The sequence below is a fragment of the Excalfactoria chinensis genome, chromosome 6 (assembly GCF_039878825.1).
Source record: "Excalfactoria chinensis isolate bCotChi1 chromosome 6, bCotChi1.hap2, whole genome shotgun sequence".
NCBI lineage: Eukaryota > Metazoa > Chordata > Aves > Galliformes > Phasianidae > Excalfactoria > Excalfactoria chinensis.
The window spans coordinates 7,522,643-7,536,401 of NC_092830.1; the positions used below are offsets into that span (position 1 = coordinate 7,522,643).

At 40.5% G+C, this 13,759-nt stretch overlaps 1 protein-coding gene across 2 annotated transcripts; it reads left to right on the forward strand.

Moving 5' to 3' along the window:
• Window positions 1-527: 527 nt before the first annotated feature.
• Window positions 528-12,742, forward strand: LOC140253809 (uncharacterized). Of its 2 annotated transcripts, XM_072339764.1 has the most exons (5): window positions 528-743; window positions 7,111-7,269; window positions 7,435-7,675; window positions 9,743-9,950; window positions 10,459-12,742. In XM_072339764.1, the coding sequence occupies exons 3-5, from the start codon at window positions 7,641-7,643 to the stop codon at window positions 10,483-10,485; spliced, it is 270 nt and encodes an 89-aa protein (XP_072195865.1). In that variant the 5' UTR covers window positions 528-743; window positions 7,111-7,269; window positions 7,435-7,640; the 3' UTR covers window positions 10,486-12,742. The 2 variants fall into 2 exon arrangements, 1 of the variants encoding a protein (XP_072195865.1); XR_011904010.1 differs by lacking the exon at window positions 7,111-7,269 and having other exon boundaries at window positions 9,743-12,742.
• The last annotated feature ends 1,017 nt before the right edge of the window (window positions 12,743-13,759 follow it).

The window sequence follows — 13,759 nt, forward strand, 5'->3', positions numbered from 1 at the left end:
GATAGCAGTACTGCATTTTTAAGCTTTATTCATAAAAACATTATCTTGGCTAATCCACAGTCTTGTGGTCAGTCAGCCCCCAAGTCATGTGCTAAAGAAATGATGGCGGTCTTGGGCATTACAGAATGCTGCTTGCCTATATAAACATAATCCTCATGAAGGCCTAATCTTTGTGACAAACACAGCAAAGGATTTCAGCTTTGTTTATGTGCCAGTTTCCCTCTCTCCACTAAATTTAACTATCTGTGTAAGGCAGAGTTTTTGTCCACTCTTATCTGCTTGAACAGGAAGCCATGAAGATGCTGACTTCACTTCTGGAGCAGCCCTCGTACTCCCTGAAACCTTCACCCTTGGAGATTCATAAATCCAGTACATGACCTGTGATGAAGATAAGTACAAGCAGAACAAAAAAACTAGAGGAAGACTAAATGAGTAAGTAAATAAAGAATACAAGGGCTGCTCCAAAAGTAACGTTGCTTATTTTATTATGTTGGCCCATAATAACAGAAGTGAATGCTGGTGGAATGGTAGTAGAGGCTGAACCTTCCTCTGAGTATTCTATTAAATTCTGTTGCCATGCAACCGACTGCTTGCTGAAAGCTTATAGAGACCAGATAGTGGGTCTGAGCACAAAGAGGCTGTGGGTGGTGCATTTCAGCAGTGGTGACAGCAGCGTGAAAGAACAAGCCATGTTCTGGACAGCCATGTGGATTTTTACAAGGGTGGCGTGCAGGCTGTTGTTGGTAGGTGGCAAAGATACATAGCTCATGGTGGTGACTATGCTGAAAAAGAGTATTTTGTAGCTGAGAATTTGGTATATCGAGTAGTATTATTGGACTGTATGTATCTGTTGTTGTTTCCATGGAAGTAAATAGTAAGCATTACTTTCAGAGTGACCTATGTAGATCTGTTTGGGGTCAGCAGGTGACTGCTGCTATACTATCAGTCTATTGCTCATATGAGTTATGCATTAAGATTTTGAGAATTTTTGCTTTTTGCTCTGTTTCTCCAACAAAAACCTGTCATTGTATTGTAAATGTATAGTATACACATTGGTAACAAGGCAACAAAAGTTTTCCCAGAGCCATTAAATAGCAAATGCTTTTATCCTACCTTAATAACACAGGTCTGTCTTTGTCTTGTGTCTTCTTCTGTATGGAGAGAAGAAACAAAGTGTACAAGACTGGGTTTCAGTTAAAGGGCAGTCTGCTCTAATGTTTGGTTGTGTTGTTCTTGCCAGTTTTCAGGTTAATAAATTATTTCACAAACACTTCTGGTTCATTTAAGTGTTTGTAATTCTCGTCATACTCAAGATTGCTCCCTACCATGTTTTTTTTAGCTCACAGCCCGTGTGAGGGAATAGGGAATTAACATAGTCCTAATAGAAACAGGTGAAAAACTGTTATGTTTAAAATATTTTAATAACCATGAAATTTAGTGGCATTTTTCTGCATAGAGTAAATCAGTACATTGGCTCAGTTGAACAGAAATAAAGGAAAACTCCAGACTACAAAGCTTTCTTGATTATAGCATCTCGTATGGGAGAGGAGGAGCAAATATAGATCTGTAGAACTGAACAATAAAAGGTTAAAAGGTATTGTGTTTTTCCACTTCACCAGTTCTCAGTTTGCAGTGGTAATAAATCCAAACCAATATGGATACCTTCTGTTCAAAAGAATACTTTGTCCAAGCCCAGATTTTCTGGCATCACTGTAGCCTACATGCAGTTAGCATCTTCTCTGAAAATTCTTGGTTCTGTAGCTTTTTGTATCCCTCTCATGTCACATACATGGAATCTTTTCTATTCAGGGATCCCACCATTCAAAAGCTTTGATAACCTTACAAGGGGGAAAAGCTGTGATGAAGGGAAGGTTATGGGAGGATGGTAGGACTAGACGATCTTGTAGGTCCCTTCCAACTTTGTGTTTCTATGATTCTATTATATCAATTTAAACAGTAAGAAGTCTTAGCTGAAAATGAGAAACATCTAGGGGAGCATGGAGAGCACTAATATAGCCAAACACTAGGGATTTTAGAGGACTATCCTCAAACTATCTGGCCTTTTTTTCCCCATTTAAGACATGACGAGGGTTTAGCTTTAAGAAAGTTTCATCGGGATTATGTTCATTTATTTTATTAGAGATAGAGTTTTCAGTGAGATGTTGCATTATCTGGACCCATTAGTCAGTGGTGTAATTGTAAAAATATTCTTTTCCACTTAACTTTGCTATAAACCATTTCTGTCCTGTTATCCTTCATGTTTTTTGCTTTTGCTGTGCGATAGCCTAATCTAGAGAATTTGGACATCACAACTGTTCATAGTTTTGCAATATAGACTGAAATGTTATTGTATATACTTCTGTCACACAGTTATCGTGTAGTAATGAAGAACCTATTATCCAGTTAATTAGAGCTACCTAAGAAGAACTTGCCATGCTCAGAAAGTGATCAAGTAAAGTGTTATGCAAGATCTTAAGCAACTTTACAGTCATTATAATAAAAATGGAAAATCTGTGATTTAGGCTTCAAGACAGGAAAACACTCATGCATGTACTTAGTATTTTTAAGTTCTTACAGTTAAGTGCTTGTAAGTATGTTGGCAAGCACTGAACTGCTTTGTTAATAAAGTAAGATTGAAATCTTAAACGCATGAACAGAGCAGCCAGTGCCTGTCAAGAGGGATTTTAGGCATAGCGCTCAACTACACAATCTCCATTTATTTACTTTATTAATATTAATAATTCTCAGGTCAAAGGGAAGGAGATGAGCTCAGCCACACTTTGGTAAATAGTATGTGAGAAAGTCAGCCTGGAGCCCCAAGCCTTCTAGAATCACAGAATGGCTTAAGTTAGAGACCTCAAAGTACCATCTGCTTTTACCCCCCTGCTGCAGGCAGGGTCACCAACCAATAAATACTAGAGCAGGTTGTCTGGGGTCCCACCTAGCCTGGTCTTAAACACCTCCAGGGATCCACAACCTCTAGGCACCTTATTTCCAACACCTTACCACTCTGTGGGAATACCTCCCCAGTGTTTAAATTAAATCTCCCCTTTTAGTTGAAAACAGTTCCCCCTTGTCGTATCACTACCTACCCATGTAAAAAAAAGTTGATGTATCTCCTGTTTATAATCTTCCTTCAAATACTGGAAGACTATAATGAGGACTGCCCACAGCCTTCTCTTCTCCAGACTGTACAAGCCCAGCTCTCTTAGCCTGTCTTCATAGGAGAGGTGCTCCAGCCCTCTAATCCTCTTTGTGGTCTTCTCTGTCAGAGGCCCCAGACCTGGACATAATACTCCAGATGGGACCACACAAGGGCAGAGTAGAGAGGGATGATTGCCTCTATCTCCTTGCTGCCACCACTCTTCTGATTCAGCTCAGGATACCGCTGGCCTTTGGAGCAGCAAGAGAACACTGCTGGCTCATGTTAAGATTTTCATTACCCAGGATCCTCTAAGCCCTCCTCAGCAGGACTACTCTGTCTGGTCTGTATGTGTATCTGGGATTGCCCTAAACCAAGTGTAAAACCTTTTGCTTTGCTGAACCTCATTAGGTTCACATTTGCCCACCTTTCCAGTTTATCATGGTCCCTCTGGGTGGCGACCCTTTCTTCTGCAGTGTTAACTGCACCATTCAGCTTGGTGCCATCTGCAAATGTGCTGTGGGTGCGCTTGATGCCACCATCTGTGTCATTACTAAGGACATTAAAGACTACTAGTCCCAAAACCAGACCCCTGGGGCACACAGCTCATCACTTGCTGCTACCTGGAAGCTTTTTTCTTGACTTGAAAAATGTAACAAAAATAAAACAAGTAAAGAAACAGATTAATAGAAATATGTATTGAAATGACAAGATGCTTAGGTATTCACTGCCATAATCAGTTAACTCCAACTGTAATCTCCAAGTTTATTAGTGAAGCTTCTGTACAGAATATTAAGAAATAGTAAGAACTGAGATTTTAAATGTGAATCTATTTTCTCTCTTATTCTAAGTCCAAAGTGATAAGTCTGGCTTTTCTGGAATTAGGATATAACCTCAATTTGCTACAGCCTGGATATATCTAAGTTTGTAATTTAATGGCATGTCCTTGTTTTTTTAATTAGGTGGGAGGTGTCTAACAACACGCACCCTAAAATATTTAAACGTTTATTCATTTTATGGAGACAGTTATTTTTAATTCCAAATACCCTAATCCAGTGATAGAAACCTGGCATCACCCACTACATTAGCAATTATTTGACATTGATGTAACTCCAAATTCAGCACTCCTTTGCATCCTATATCGATGAAAACATGCTATACTCCTGGCTAAATAGGGCTGTAATAATCTTGCTGTTATTTTCCTGTTCTGGTTGGCGTGTATCAAAAGCACTGTTCAGATGCATGTTAACATCCTACTCTTCTGGTTCCTTCTCTGCACAAAATTACAGATCTGCAATTTGAAGCACCATAATGCCACTTCATCACAGTGCTCAAAAAGCCACACAGGGAGGAAATGTTTGTCCTGTTCAGTTATTGTTGGGGGTGGCCTAGCAGCCAGCTTACTAACCTGCCTCAAATTTCAACTGACACATCTTCTCACAGGGCACAATTATTTTGACACGCTGCAAGCAAGCTAGACAAATATTTTGGCGATGGTGGAGTTCAAACATTTCCCTTTGGGCATCTTCAAAAGTTCTTGCTAATACCTCACCTATAAGCTTCAGAACTGGTTTGTCTTACTGTGCCGGTTAGCAGAATGTAACTGACTTTTTGGGGGCAGAATGTGGATGCGTTTCAGGACTAGTCTGATTTTTGTGAACCAGAAACACTGGCAATTGCAATAGCGTAGGAGCTGGCTTATTTTTGAACTCTATATCCAAGTTACTCCTGTAACTTCTTTCAGCAGCGTTTCTTTTCCTGTAAAAAAGACTATACCCTTCAGCACAACACCCTCTTGGAACAGACAATATTGCTCTGCTCAGCAAATAAGAAAAAAACTGGAAGTACCTGTGCAGCTACTTGTTACTATTTCTGTTAAATAACAGAGAGGGCAGAAGAAAGGCAGTCCCAGATGGTGCTATGCAGGGAAAAGCGTACTGCTACATTAAGGATGGGCTTTTAATTAACTTTTATCTGAATGACTATAATTAAAGATTTTAACACAGATGTTCCTGAAGTAATCACGTTCTACTTCCTTGCTCAGCCTGCATTTTAAGAAATAGGAATTGAGCCTATTTTTCCCTTTCAGTACTTTCTCAATTATCTTAAAATTTCTGGCTCTTCAATGGTTTTACTATTGAGATTTTCTTAATGCTTTTCTTTTTCAGATTCCTACTGGGTTTTCCAGGACCTCAGAAAAGTCTTTCAGGTGGCCAGGTGTGATAAAAGGCATTTAACAGAATACCGGTTGCATTGTATTGTGTTTGTATCTAGGAAAACCAGTTTATGTGGAGTTCTAAATTTATCTTTGAAGCTGAGAATAAATTACTCACTTTTGCCTTTGCTGCTCTGTACTGGTTCTATTTTCCTTCAGTTTTGTTCTGCATTTATGAAGATAAACATCTAATTTGTTATTGTGTTAGTTCACAGGTCTCAGCAGGTGATTTTGTTGCGCATCAACTGCTGTGATGTGTATTGGATATAAAAGACATAGCACCTATCCTGAATTTATGCAAAGATTAACAGTGTCTCTAAGCACATTAATTAGCCATTCCTGGATTTCCTGTTGATGTTTTTGCCAGTAATGGAATGACATTGTGAGGTGGCAATTAGAGAACACAGGCAAATAGAAGCAGGATCCTGCTTCACTTGGGATTCAAAGATATGTAGGATCACTTTCTTCCTTAGAGTTTTAATAAAATTTGAACTATGAATTGAGAACAGAATAACAGGAAGATCTGAAGATAAGATTTAATGAAGGGAGGAGAGGAACAATGTATGAAGCAGAAAGACTAAAGGCAAAGAGTCCTGCCCTCTCTCACGTTAGATCCTGCCAGATCCACAGCAGTTTTTAGAATATAAGATGATGGAATGAATTGTTTCTTCATGCATGTTACAGCCTAGGACAAAGAAGAATAAGAACCAAAGAATAAACAGCATAATTTATCTTTCTCTTACTTTTATCTATCCTAATGTTATCTTAATACTGAACAATATCAGTTAAACAACAATCTTGGTGTAACTGGGGGAGGGAGGGGGGGGGGAGGGTAAGAGGGAGGAAGAAAAAGAAAAGGACTCTTCTGAAATAAACATTGAGATTTCTGTGTATTATCTTTCAAAGACAGGCAGAAACATTCAGTGTATGTTTATTTAAACTTTGGTCCAAAATAAGACCTTGTTACTGTTGGCTCTTACCAAGCAAGCCTAGAGCATAAAGCAGCTCTTGCCAAGACACACTGGGATTCTTCCTTGTAGAGTAATTCCCAAGCTTCTGACTGTCTTGTTCCCACAGTGCATCATTAGTTAGAGAACTGAAGAAAATGGATTCTTTTACGTAGGAACAGTTATTAATAGAGTCCACGCTCACTTCTGTTGTATGCTATGCAAGGACACACAAATTGACCAACATAGATGACACATTTCATTTTCCTAAGTGGCCACTGAGGTAAGCAGGGATAAGACAGAAAATAGTAGTCTTAGTGGTGATTAATTTTGGGGTCACAATAGGGGGAATAATGAGATGGAAATCACGTTAGAAGTATTCGCTGCATCTCTATATCAAGAATTTTGAGATTTTAGGCTTGCACAGAGTACATTTGACACACATTTTAGCAGCGTTACCTTCCATCTTGCTCAGGCTGCCAGATGACAGTTGTAGTTAGGTTAACAAACAAAAAGGTGGTTCAGAACTCAAAAGCAGACCTGCTGAATGGCTTGTCACTACCTGGTTCTCCCCGTTCCCTGTGCATCTCCTTTTTTCAATGGGGATTTTTGCTGAGACATGTATGAACCGTTTGACCTCTTGCTTGTTTACAGTCTTCTTTACAGCCACTCTTTCTTTTATTATGCTAAGAAAAGGGGAGGAAAGAGAAATCAAAGTTTAAAGCAAATTATAACTTTTAATCATGTCTTTTAAACTGTCTGCTAAGCAGCCTGGTTCACATGCAGTTCCTGGCTTCTGCCAGCAGCTTGCGCCATTTATCTTCCTCGCACCCAGAAACCCAAGACTTAAAAATCTCTCTGGATCTGCAAGTGTGACAAACAAGAGGAACAGCACGAGGGCTGTAAAAGAGAAGCATCCCTACTTCTGATCCACCTTTGGGTGGTGTATTGAAAGTAGGAATCAGGTAAATAAATAATCACGAAGATTAAGTATCCTAGGCTTTGGGGAACGTCAGAAGAAAAGGACCAGTGGGACATGTTGACATTGCTATAGTTAGTTCTTGGAAATTTGATGAATATGTATACACTTGCTCTATAACTTTCTAACGCTTCTGTCCATTGCATGGTAGGAGGAGTGATCCCCCATGTGCCCATCGCTGGATAAACACATACCTGCTTTATAACCTAATTCTGGTTATAGAGTCTGATTCCGCACATCAATTTTGGTGATCCAGATGGGACCATCTCTGCTCGGCTGTGGGACATCTGAGAGAGGGGATGCCTTTGGCACGCCCCGAGGTTTCTCAGAAGGACTCTCCTTCCTCACCTGCTCACCATGGGAGCAGACAAGGACCATCCATCAACAGAAAGGTATGTGTATGGGATAAGGGGAGCCCGTAAACCATAAGGAGATGTCCTATGCAGGGTATAAGCAAAGTGGCTGACACTTCCCCTGGACAGGTGAGCTCACAGGTCTGGTTGGTTGCCAGCTGGGGTAGGAAAACTCCTTGGGAGTTCCTACAAAGGGAACCCATAAGTCATACAAAGGGAACATAAGTCATACGCGGGGAAAAGGTGGAATGATTTGTGGATTTCTGGGACCATAGTAGTGGGAGCTACCGGCTGCCTTATTACTGTTATAATCAGTGAAAATCATAAGGTTGTGTTATTGCTGCTATTACCATCTATTGTTTATGGCCAGGTACCGTGTATTTGAGTAATTGCTATCAAAGCACTTGAAAAAGGGTCTGCAGCTCTGACTCAGTGAAGTGTGAAGCTGGCAGTGTGTGTGATTGAGAGTATGAAATATATGGTCGTCTGATTGTTTGTTTACTTATGATATGTAAAATTGCTGCTAATACTTGTAATAGTTTGTGTACAAGTGTGAATGAGTCGGAGTTCTTGCCTTGTAAGTTGGTTCTCCTGTAAGAGAAATGGTTGGCGTGTTTTAGGGAGGAACTGAAGTGATTTTGTGTGTTATATGAGTAAATGAATTATTTGGAGTGGAATGAGAACGAAAGAGTATATGTTATAAGTTATAGTGACAGACCGGAGGAACGGTGTCGTTTTCACAGAACTAATGAGTGTTGTCCTGTATACGTGAGTACTGCCATCAGTGGTGGTTATTATGTAAGTTAGAAGATGGGGGAAAGTGGCCCCTGAATTACACTTTAGATTAACAGCATTGCAGGAGGTGGGGCCAAGGGCAGTAAGGAGACTGCTTGAGAAAGAACAGTGTGCCATCTGTAGGAAAAAAGGATACTGGAAAAAAGACTGCCCACAGAAAAATTGGAAAAGGGAGGGGGCCTGGATTAAGATCCAAGCCCTGGTGGAAAGGGATGACATAAACCTGGGGAATCTACCCCAGCGGATCCACTGGTTAAAATAAAGCTAGGGAATGAAAAACAAAGTGTAGAATTTTTGGTGGATACAGGAGCCACTTATTCTGTTTTAAATAAATCCTTGATGGCGCTGAGTGAAGATTTTGTAATGGTAAAAGTGGCCCCAGGTCAACAAGAAAAGGCATATTTTTCTAAACCATTAAAGTCTGAGTTGGGAAAACAGGTGGGAATACATAGGTTCCTATATATGCCAAATTTACAGAAATATCTTCTAGGGCAGGATTTTTTGGAATAACTGGAAGCAGAAGTAAAATCTGCAGAGGGGAAAATAACATTTATAGTAAAGGAGGAACCTGCAATAGAACTACTTAGTTTGGCCTTAATAACTACCCCAATAAGTACAGAGATACCAGAAGAAGTAAGGGACCAGGTTTACCCAGGAGTATGGGAAGTTGAAACCCCAAGCTGAGCTAAAAATGCACCCCCTGTGGTAATAAAAATCAAGCCAGGGAGTCAGCCCCCAAGAATTAAACAATACTCCCTAAGGATGGAAGATAGAGAGGGAATATGATCAATAACTGATCGATTCATAAAGCATGGCCTGCTGGTAGAGTGTGAGTCAAAATACAATACACCAGTACTACCAGTCAAAAAGCCTGATGGAAGTTACAGAGTTGTCTAAGGCCTAAGGGCAATTAACAAAATAACAAAGGACTTATACCCCCTGGTAGCTAATCCATGCACTCTGATTATCAAATTATCCACTGAACTAACGTGGTTTACTGTCTTGGATTTGAAGGATACCTTTTTCTGCTTGCCACTAGCTGCAGAAAGCCAGCTGTTATTCGCTTTTGAATCGGAGAATCCTAGTACAGGATGGAAATCACAGCTTACATGGACTGTGCTTCCACAAGGATTTTAAGAATAGTCCTACGATATTTGGGAATCAGTTGGCAAAGGACTTGGAGCAGTGGGAGCGCCCATCTGATGCAGGGGTATTATTACAATATGTGGATGATCTTTTAATAGCTACAGAAACAAAAGAGGTATGTCCGAAGTGGACAGTTAGTTTGTTGAATTTCCTTGGACTTAACAGGTATCGAGTTTCCCCACAGAAGGCACAGGTGGCTCAACAGCAAATGTCGTACCTGGGATACAAGATCACTGCGGGGATGTGGATGCTGGGACCCGCCTGGAAGGAGGCTATTTGTCAAACCCCTGAGCCACGCACCTCCAGAGAGCTGCGAACATTCCTTGGAATGACAGGGTGGTGCCGTTTATGGATAGCTAACTATGGAATAACGGTAAAACCGCTCTACGCGATGTTAAAATCTTTCCCAAAGGATCTGATTTGGGATGGGGAGGCCAGAAGAGCATTTCAGCAGTTGAAACAGGAGTTGATGAAAGCCCCAGCATTAGTACTCCCAGATGTCACTAAGCCCTTTCTGCTATTCTCCCATGAAAAACAGGGAATAGCCTTGGGAGTTTTAGCCCAAAATCTTGGACTATACCGGAGGGCAGTCGCTTACTTCTTTAAACAGCTTGATGAACTAAGCAAAGGATGGCCTGGAGGCCTAAGGGCTGTGGCTGCCTTGGTAATCAATATCCAAGAGGCACGACAGTTTACAATGGGGCAGAAGATAACTGCACTGGTATCCCACACGGTCTCTACAGTGCTGGAGGTAAAAGGGGGACACTGGCTTTCCCCTCAGAGATTTCTGAGATATCAAGCTATTCTAGTGGAGCAAGATGATGTAGGAATAACAGTAACAAATATTGTAAATCCATCTGCTTTTCTTATTGGAATTACAGGATAACCTGTGTCTCACGACTGTTTAGAGACTATTGAAGCAGTATATTCCAGTCGCAGAGACCTGAAAGAAGAACCACTGGAGGATGCAGAAGACACCTGGTACACAGACGGGAGCAGCTTTGTTCGACATGGGATTCATAAAGCAGGATATGCGGTAACAACCATTGATAAGGTAATAGAGGCTAAGGCCTTGCCTCCGAACACCTCAGCACAGAAAGCTGAAATAATAGCACTCACAAGGGCTCTAGAATTGGCAAAAGGGAAAAGGGTAAACATATGGATTGATTCAAAATATGCCTTTAGTGTTGTTCATGCACATGGAGCAATATGGAAAGAAAGAGGACTGCTGTCAACCCAAGGGAAAGGCATTAAACACGCTGAAGAAATACTCAGACTCCTGGAGGCAGTACAACAGCCAGAGAAGGCTGCTATAATACATTGTCGATCCCACCAAAAGGGAGACAGTGCTGAAGGAATGGGAAATGCACTGACTGACAGAGAAGTGAAGCGAGCGGCAGAGGGTGAGGTGGTGGAGGCTTCCTTGATTTCAGATGGTAAAATTCAGGTGGATGGTGAGCCAAAATACTCAAAAGAGGATTGGAACTGGTTAAGTGATTTGGAAGGGCAGTTAAAAGAGGAAGGATAGGCCGTTACACCACAAGGGAAAGTAATTATTCCAGCAGCCATATTATGGGCTGTGGTGATGACTGAACATAGGAAAACTCACTGGGGAGCAGAAGCATTCTATAAATATCTTGTTCAACAAAGAGTCACCCCAAATTTGTATACTACCATCAGACAGGTGACCCAGCAATGTGAAATTTGTTTGCAAAATAATCCTAAAACAAGTCACAAGGTTCAGTTAGGGCAAATGGGGAGAGGGAATTATCCAGGACGACAATGGCAGGTGGATTTCTCAGCCCTCCACACACACACACGCTTGGCTGTTCAGCTGACAGATAGGGTCTTTATTTTGAACATCTATGGAGACTCTGGAAGCATTGCTTTCTTTAAGTAAAGCATAGCTGCTGCCTGGAAAATAGCTCATGCAGGCAACTTGGAGACATGGCGACTACCTGGCTTCTCAAGTATGATAGGAGCCAACAAATAATACTCATTTCATACCAAAATCCAACCGGTATCCAAAAAGATTAGAAGCTGAAACAGGTATATTTAAGCTATCTTCAAATGCTCAGTATCTAAAGGCACTATTCAATATGCAAGTTTCAAGCAGTAGGTTGTTAAAATTTCTTTTTTGCCCCATTTCCAACATCAGTCTGATCCTGTCTATTCACCAGTCTGTGGGCTTCCCCTAATGCTTCTAATGAAAATAAGATGATATTAATCAATCTTTGAGCCAGTATTACTAGTAGCATGCAAATATCTCATGAAAGAAATACTGCACCAAAGGTGTCTGTAGTATTTGCCATGTCTCATCCGCTATGTACAAGCAAACCAGAGCTTAGAAAGAGAGTTTAACATTAGAGATGGAAATACATACAATACTTCCACTCTTCCTCCTCTAGTGGTGTTTTTCCTCCCTCTTTTTCTGCAAGTGAACAATAGAGAATTGCTTTTTATTAAGTTCAGAACTTATTTTCTTTGAATACTGTGGAGAGTGATGTTAACTAGTTATAATCTAGTCCACCACCACTGAATGTAGAACAGGATCAGAAGAACAATGTATTTTCACTGGCAGCAGCATTATGCTGGGAGTCAAGTGGGGAAACAGGTCTGAGATTTGGCTGTGCTACCTGAATGAGAGGTGTTCTCAGTCTAGTTTTAATGAGAAATTCCACCAAGGATAAAATAAATTATTTCAGAGAATAGTCTTATTGAACTTTGCATGCAGCTACATTCAGTTTCAACTTTGATAAACTGACATTTCTGATCTAATGCCAGGCCTGCAAAAAAAAAAAACCTGCCATTCTTTGATTCACACAAACCAAGCAGAAACCCTGAAGAGCACTGAGTGATCACAAGCTTACAAGATCTAGTGAAACAGCATCTGTGCACTCCCATGTCTGCTTCACAAAAGCAGAGGTGAAAGAGACTCTCGCTGTTACTCCAGTGGCACTGAAAGCTAGAAAACATCAAATATAGTCACAGCAAAGAAAATCCATCTATGTGGCATAACTACACGTGAGACCTTTACTGGCTTGTAAAGGAAAACTTGAAAAAGAATATGGAAACAGAATGCTTCGGCAGGGGGGTTGGACTCGATGATCTCTAGAGGTCCCTTCCAACCCCTACAATTCTGTGATTCTGTAATGCTTAGGTGCTCCATAAGTAATGCCTCCTATTTATTTCCATGGAAATTACAACAGAATACAATGAGATAGCAGAATGCTGCTATTTCACTGCAACAAAATGTAATGGAATATTGGTGGGAACGTTCAGCCTCTATTGTCATGTCATCAACAGCTACATCTGATATTGCTGGTCAAGATCACAAAAATAGGAGGCATTACTTTTGGATCAGCCTTCATATGAAAAAGATGAATGCATCATACTGAACCATTAATTCAGCTCCTCCTGCAATGTGCTTTTGTCTGTCAGTGCTGCAGTTAATAGAGAGTCTGTGAAACTCTGAACGCAATAAATTCTTGGCAGAAGTGCAGGTGGAGGCTATGGCAGTTTCTATAGCAACCCAAAAAGCTCAAGAATAGTAACAGAAGATCAACTTTAAGGCAAGATAAATACATAAATATAGCTCTCATTTACCATTACCTTTGCTACCAAAGGGCAACATATTTTTTCATCTAAACAATACAGTAATACAGTCAGATGCCCCACTCGTTATTAACCAGGGTAAAAATAATTTTTACAAACATTCTGTTAGAAAAACTCTAACAATTCCACAGTTGGGAGAATCATCTGAATTCCTTTAATTAATCCAGTCAAAATGAATAGCACCAAACTTGAATGCTGCCAGAAGACTTAGAACTAGGCTCCAAAATATGTAACGTGCCAGTCATAGTAAGAGATTGCTGATGCTGACACACTGTACGCTTATGAACAAATTATCGCAACATGTTTTCCTGGATTATGTTTGGATCAAGTTTTAAGTTTCCAGAAAGGCAAAATAAAGTATTTTTTAAGCATCATTGACTTTTTATAAATACTCTGCGTTTGGTAAGAAAGACAATAGTGAATAAACTTCATCCACTGTTTTCCCTGGCACTTGAGAGCTGTTATTCCAAAGCTCAGCTGAGACTGCAGCCACTCTTCTGAACTTCTATCCACCTTATATGACAAGCCCACAAAATCCATGAAAGAGATTCCCTGACTACTTCTGCA

What these genes read in the sequence shown, in the direction of transcription:
- LOC140253809 (XM_072339764.1), top strand. Translation starts at nt 7,641, where the DNA reads ATGGGAGCAGACAAGGACCATCCATCAACAGAAAG. An exon ending in GACCATCCATCAACAGAAAG is followed by an intron (nt 7,676 to 9,742) that starts GTATGTGTATGG and finishes TGGACTTAACAG; the next exon opens with GTATCGAGTTTCCCCACAGA. An exon ending in TAGCTAACTATGGAATAACG is followed by an intron (nt 9,951 to 10,458) that starts GTAAAACCGCTC and finishes TTGGAATTACAG; the next exon opens with GATAACCTGTGTCTCACGAC.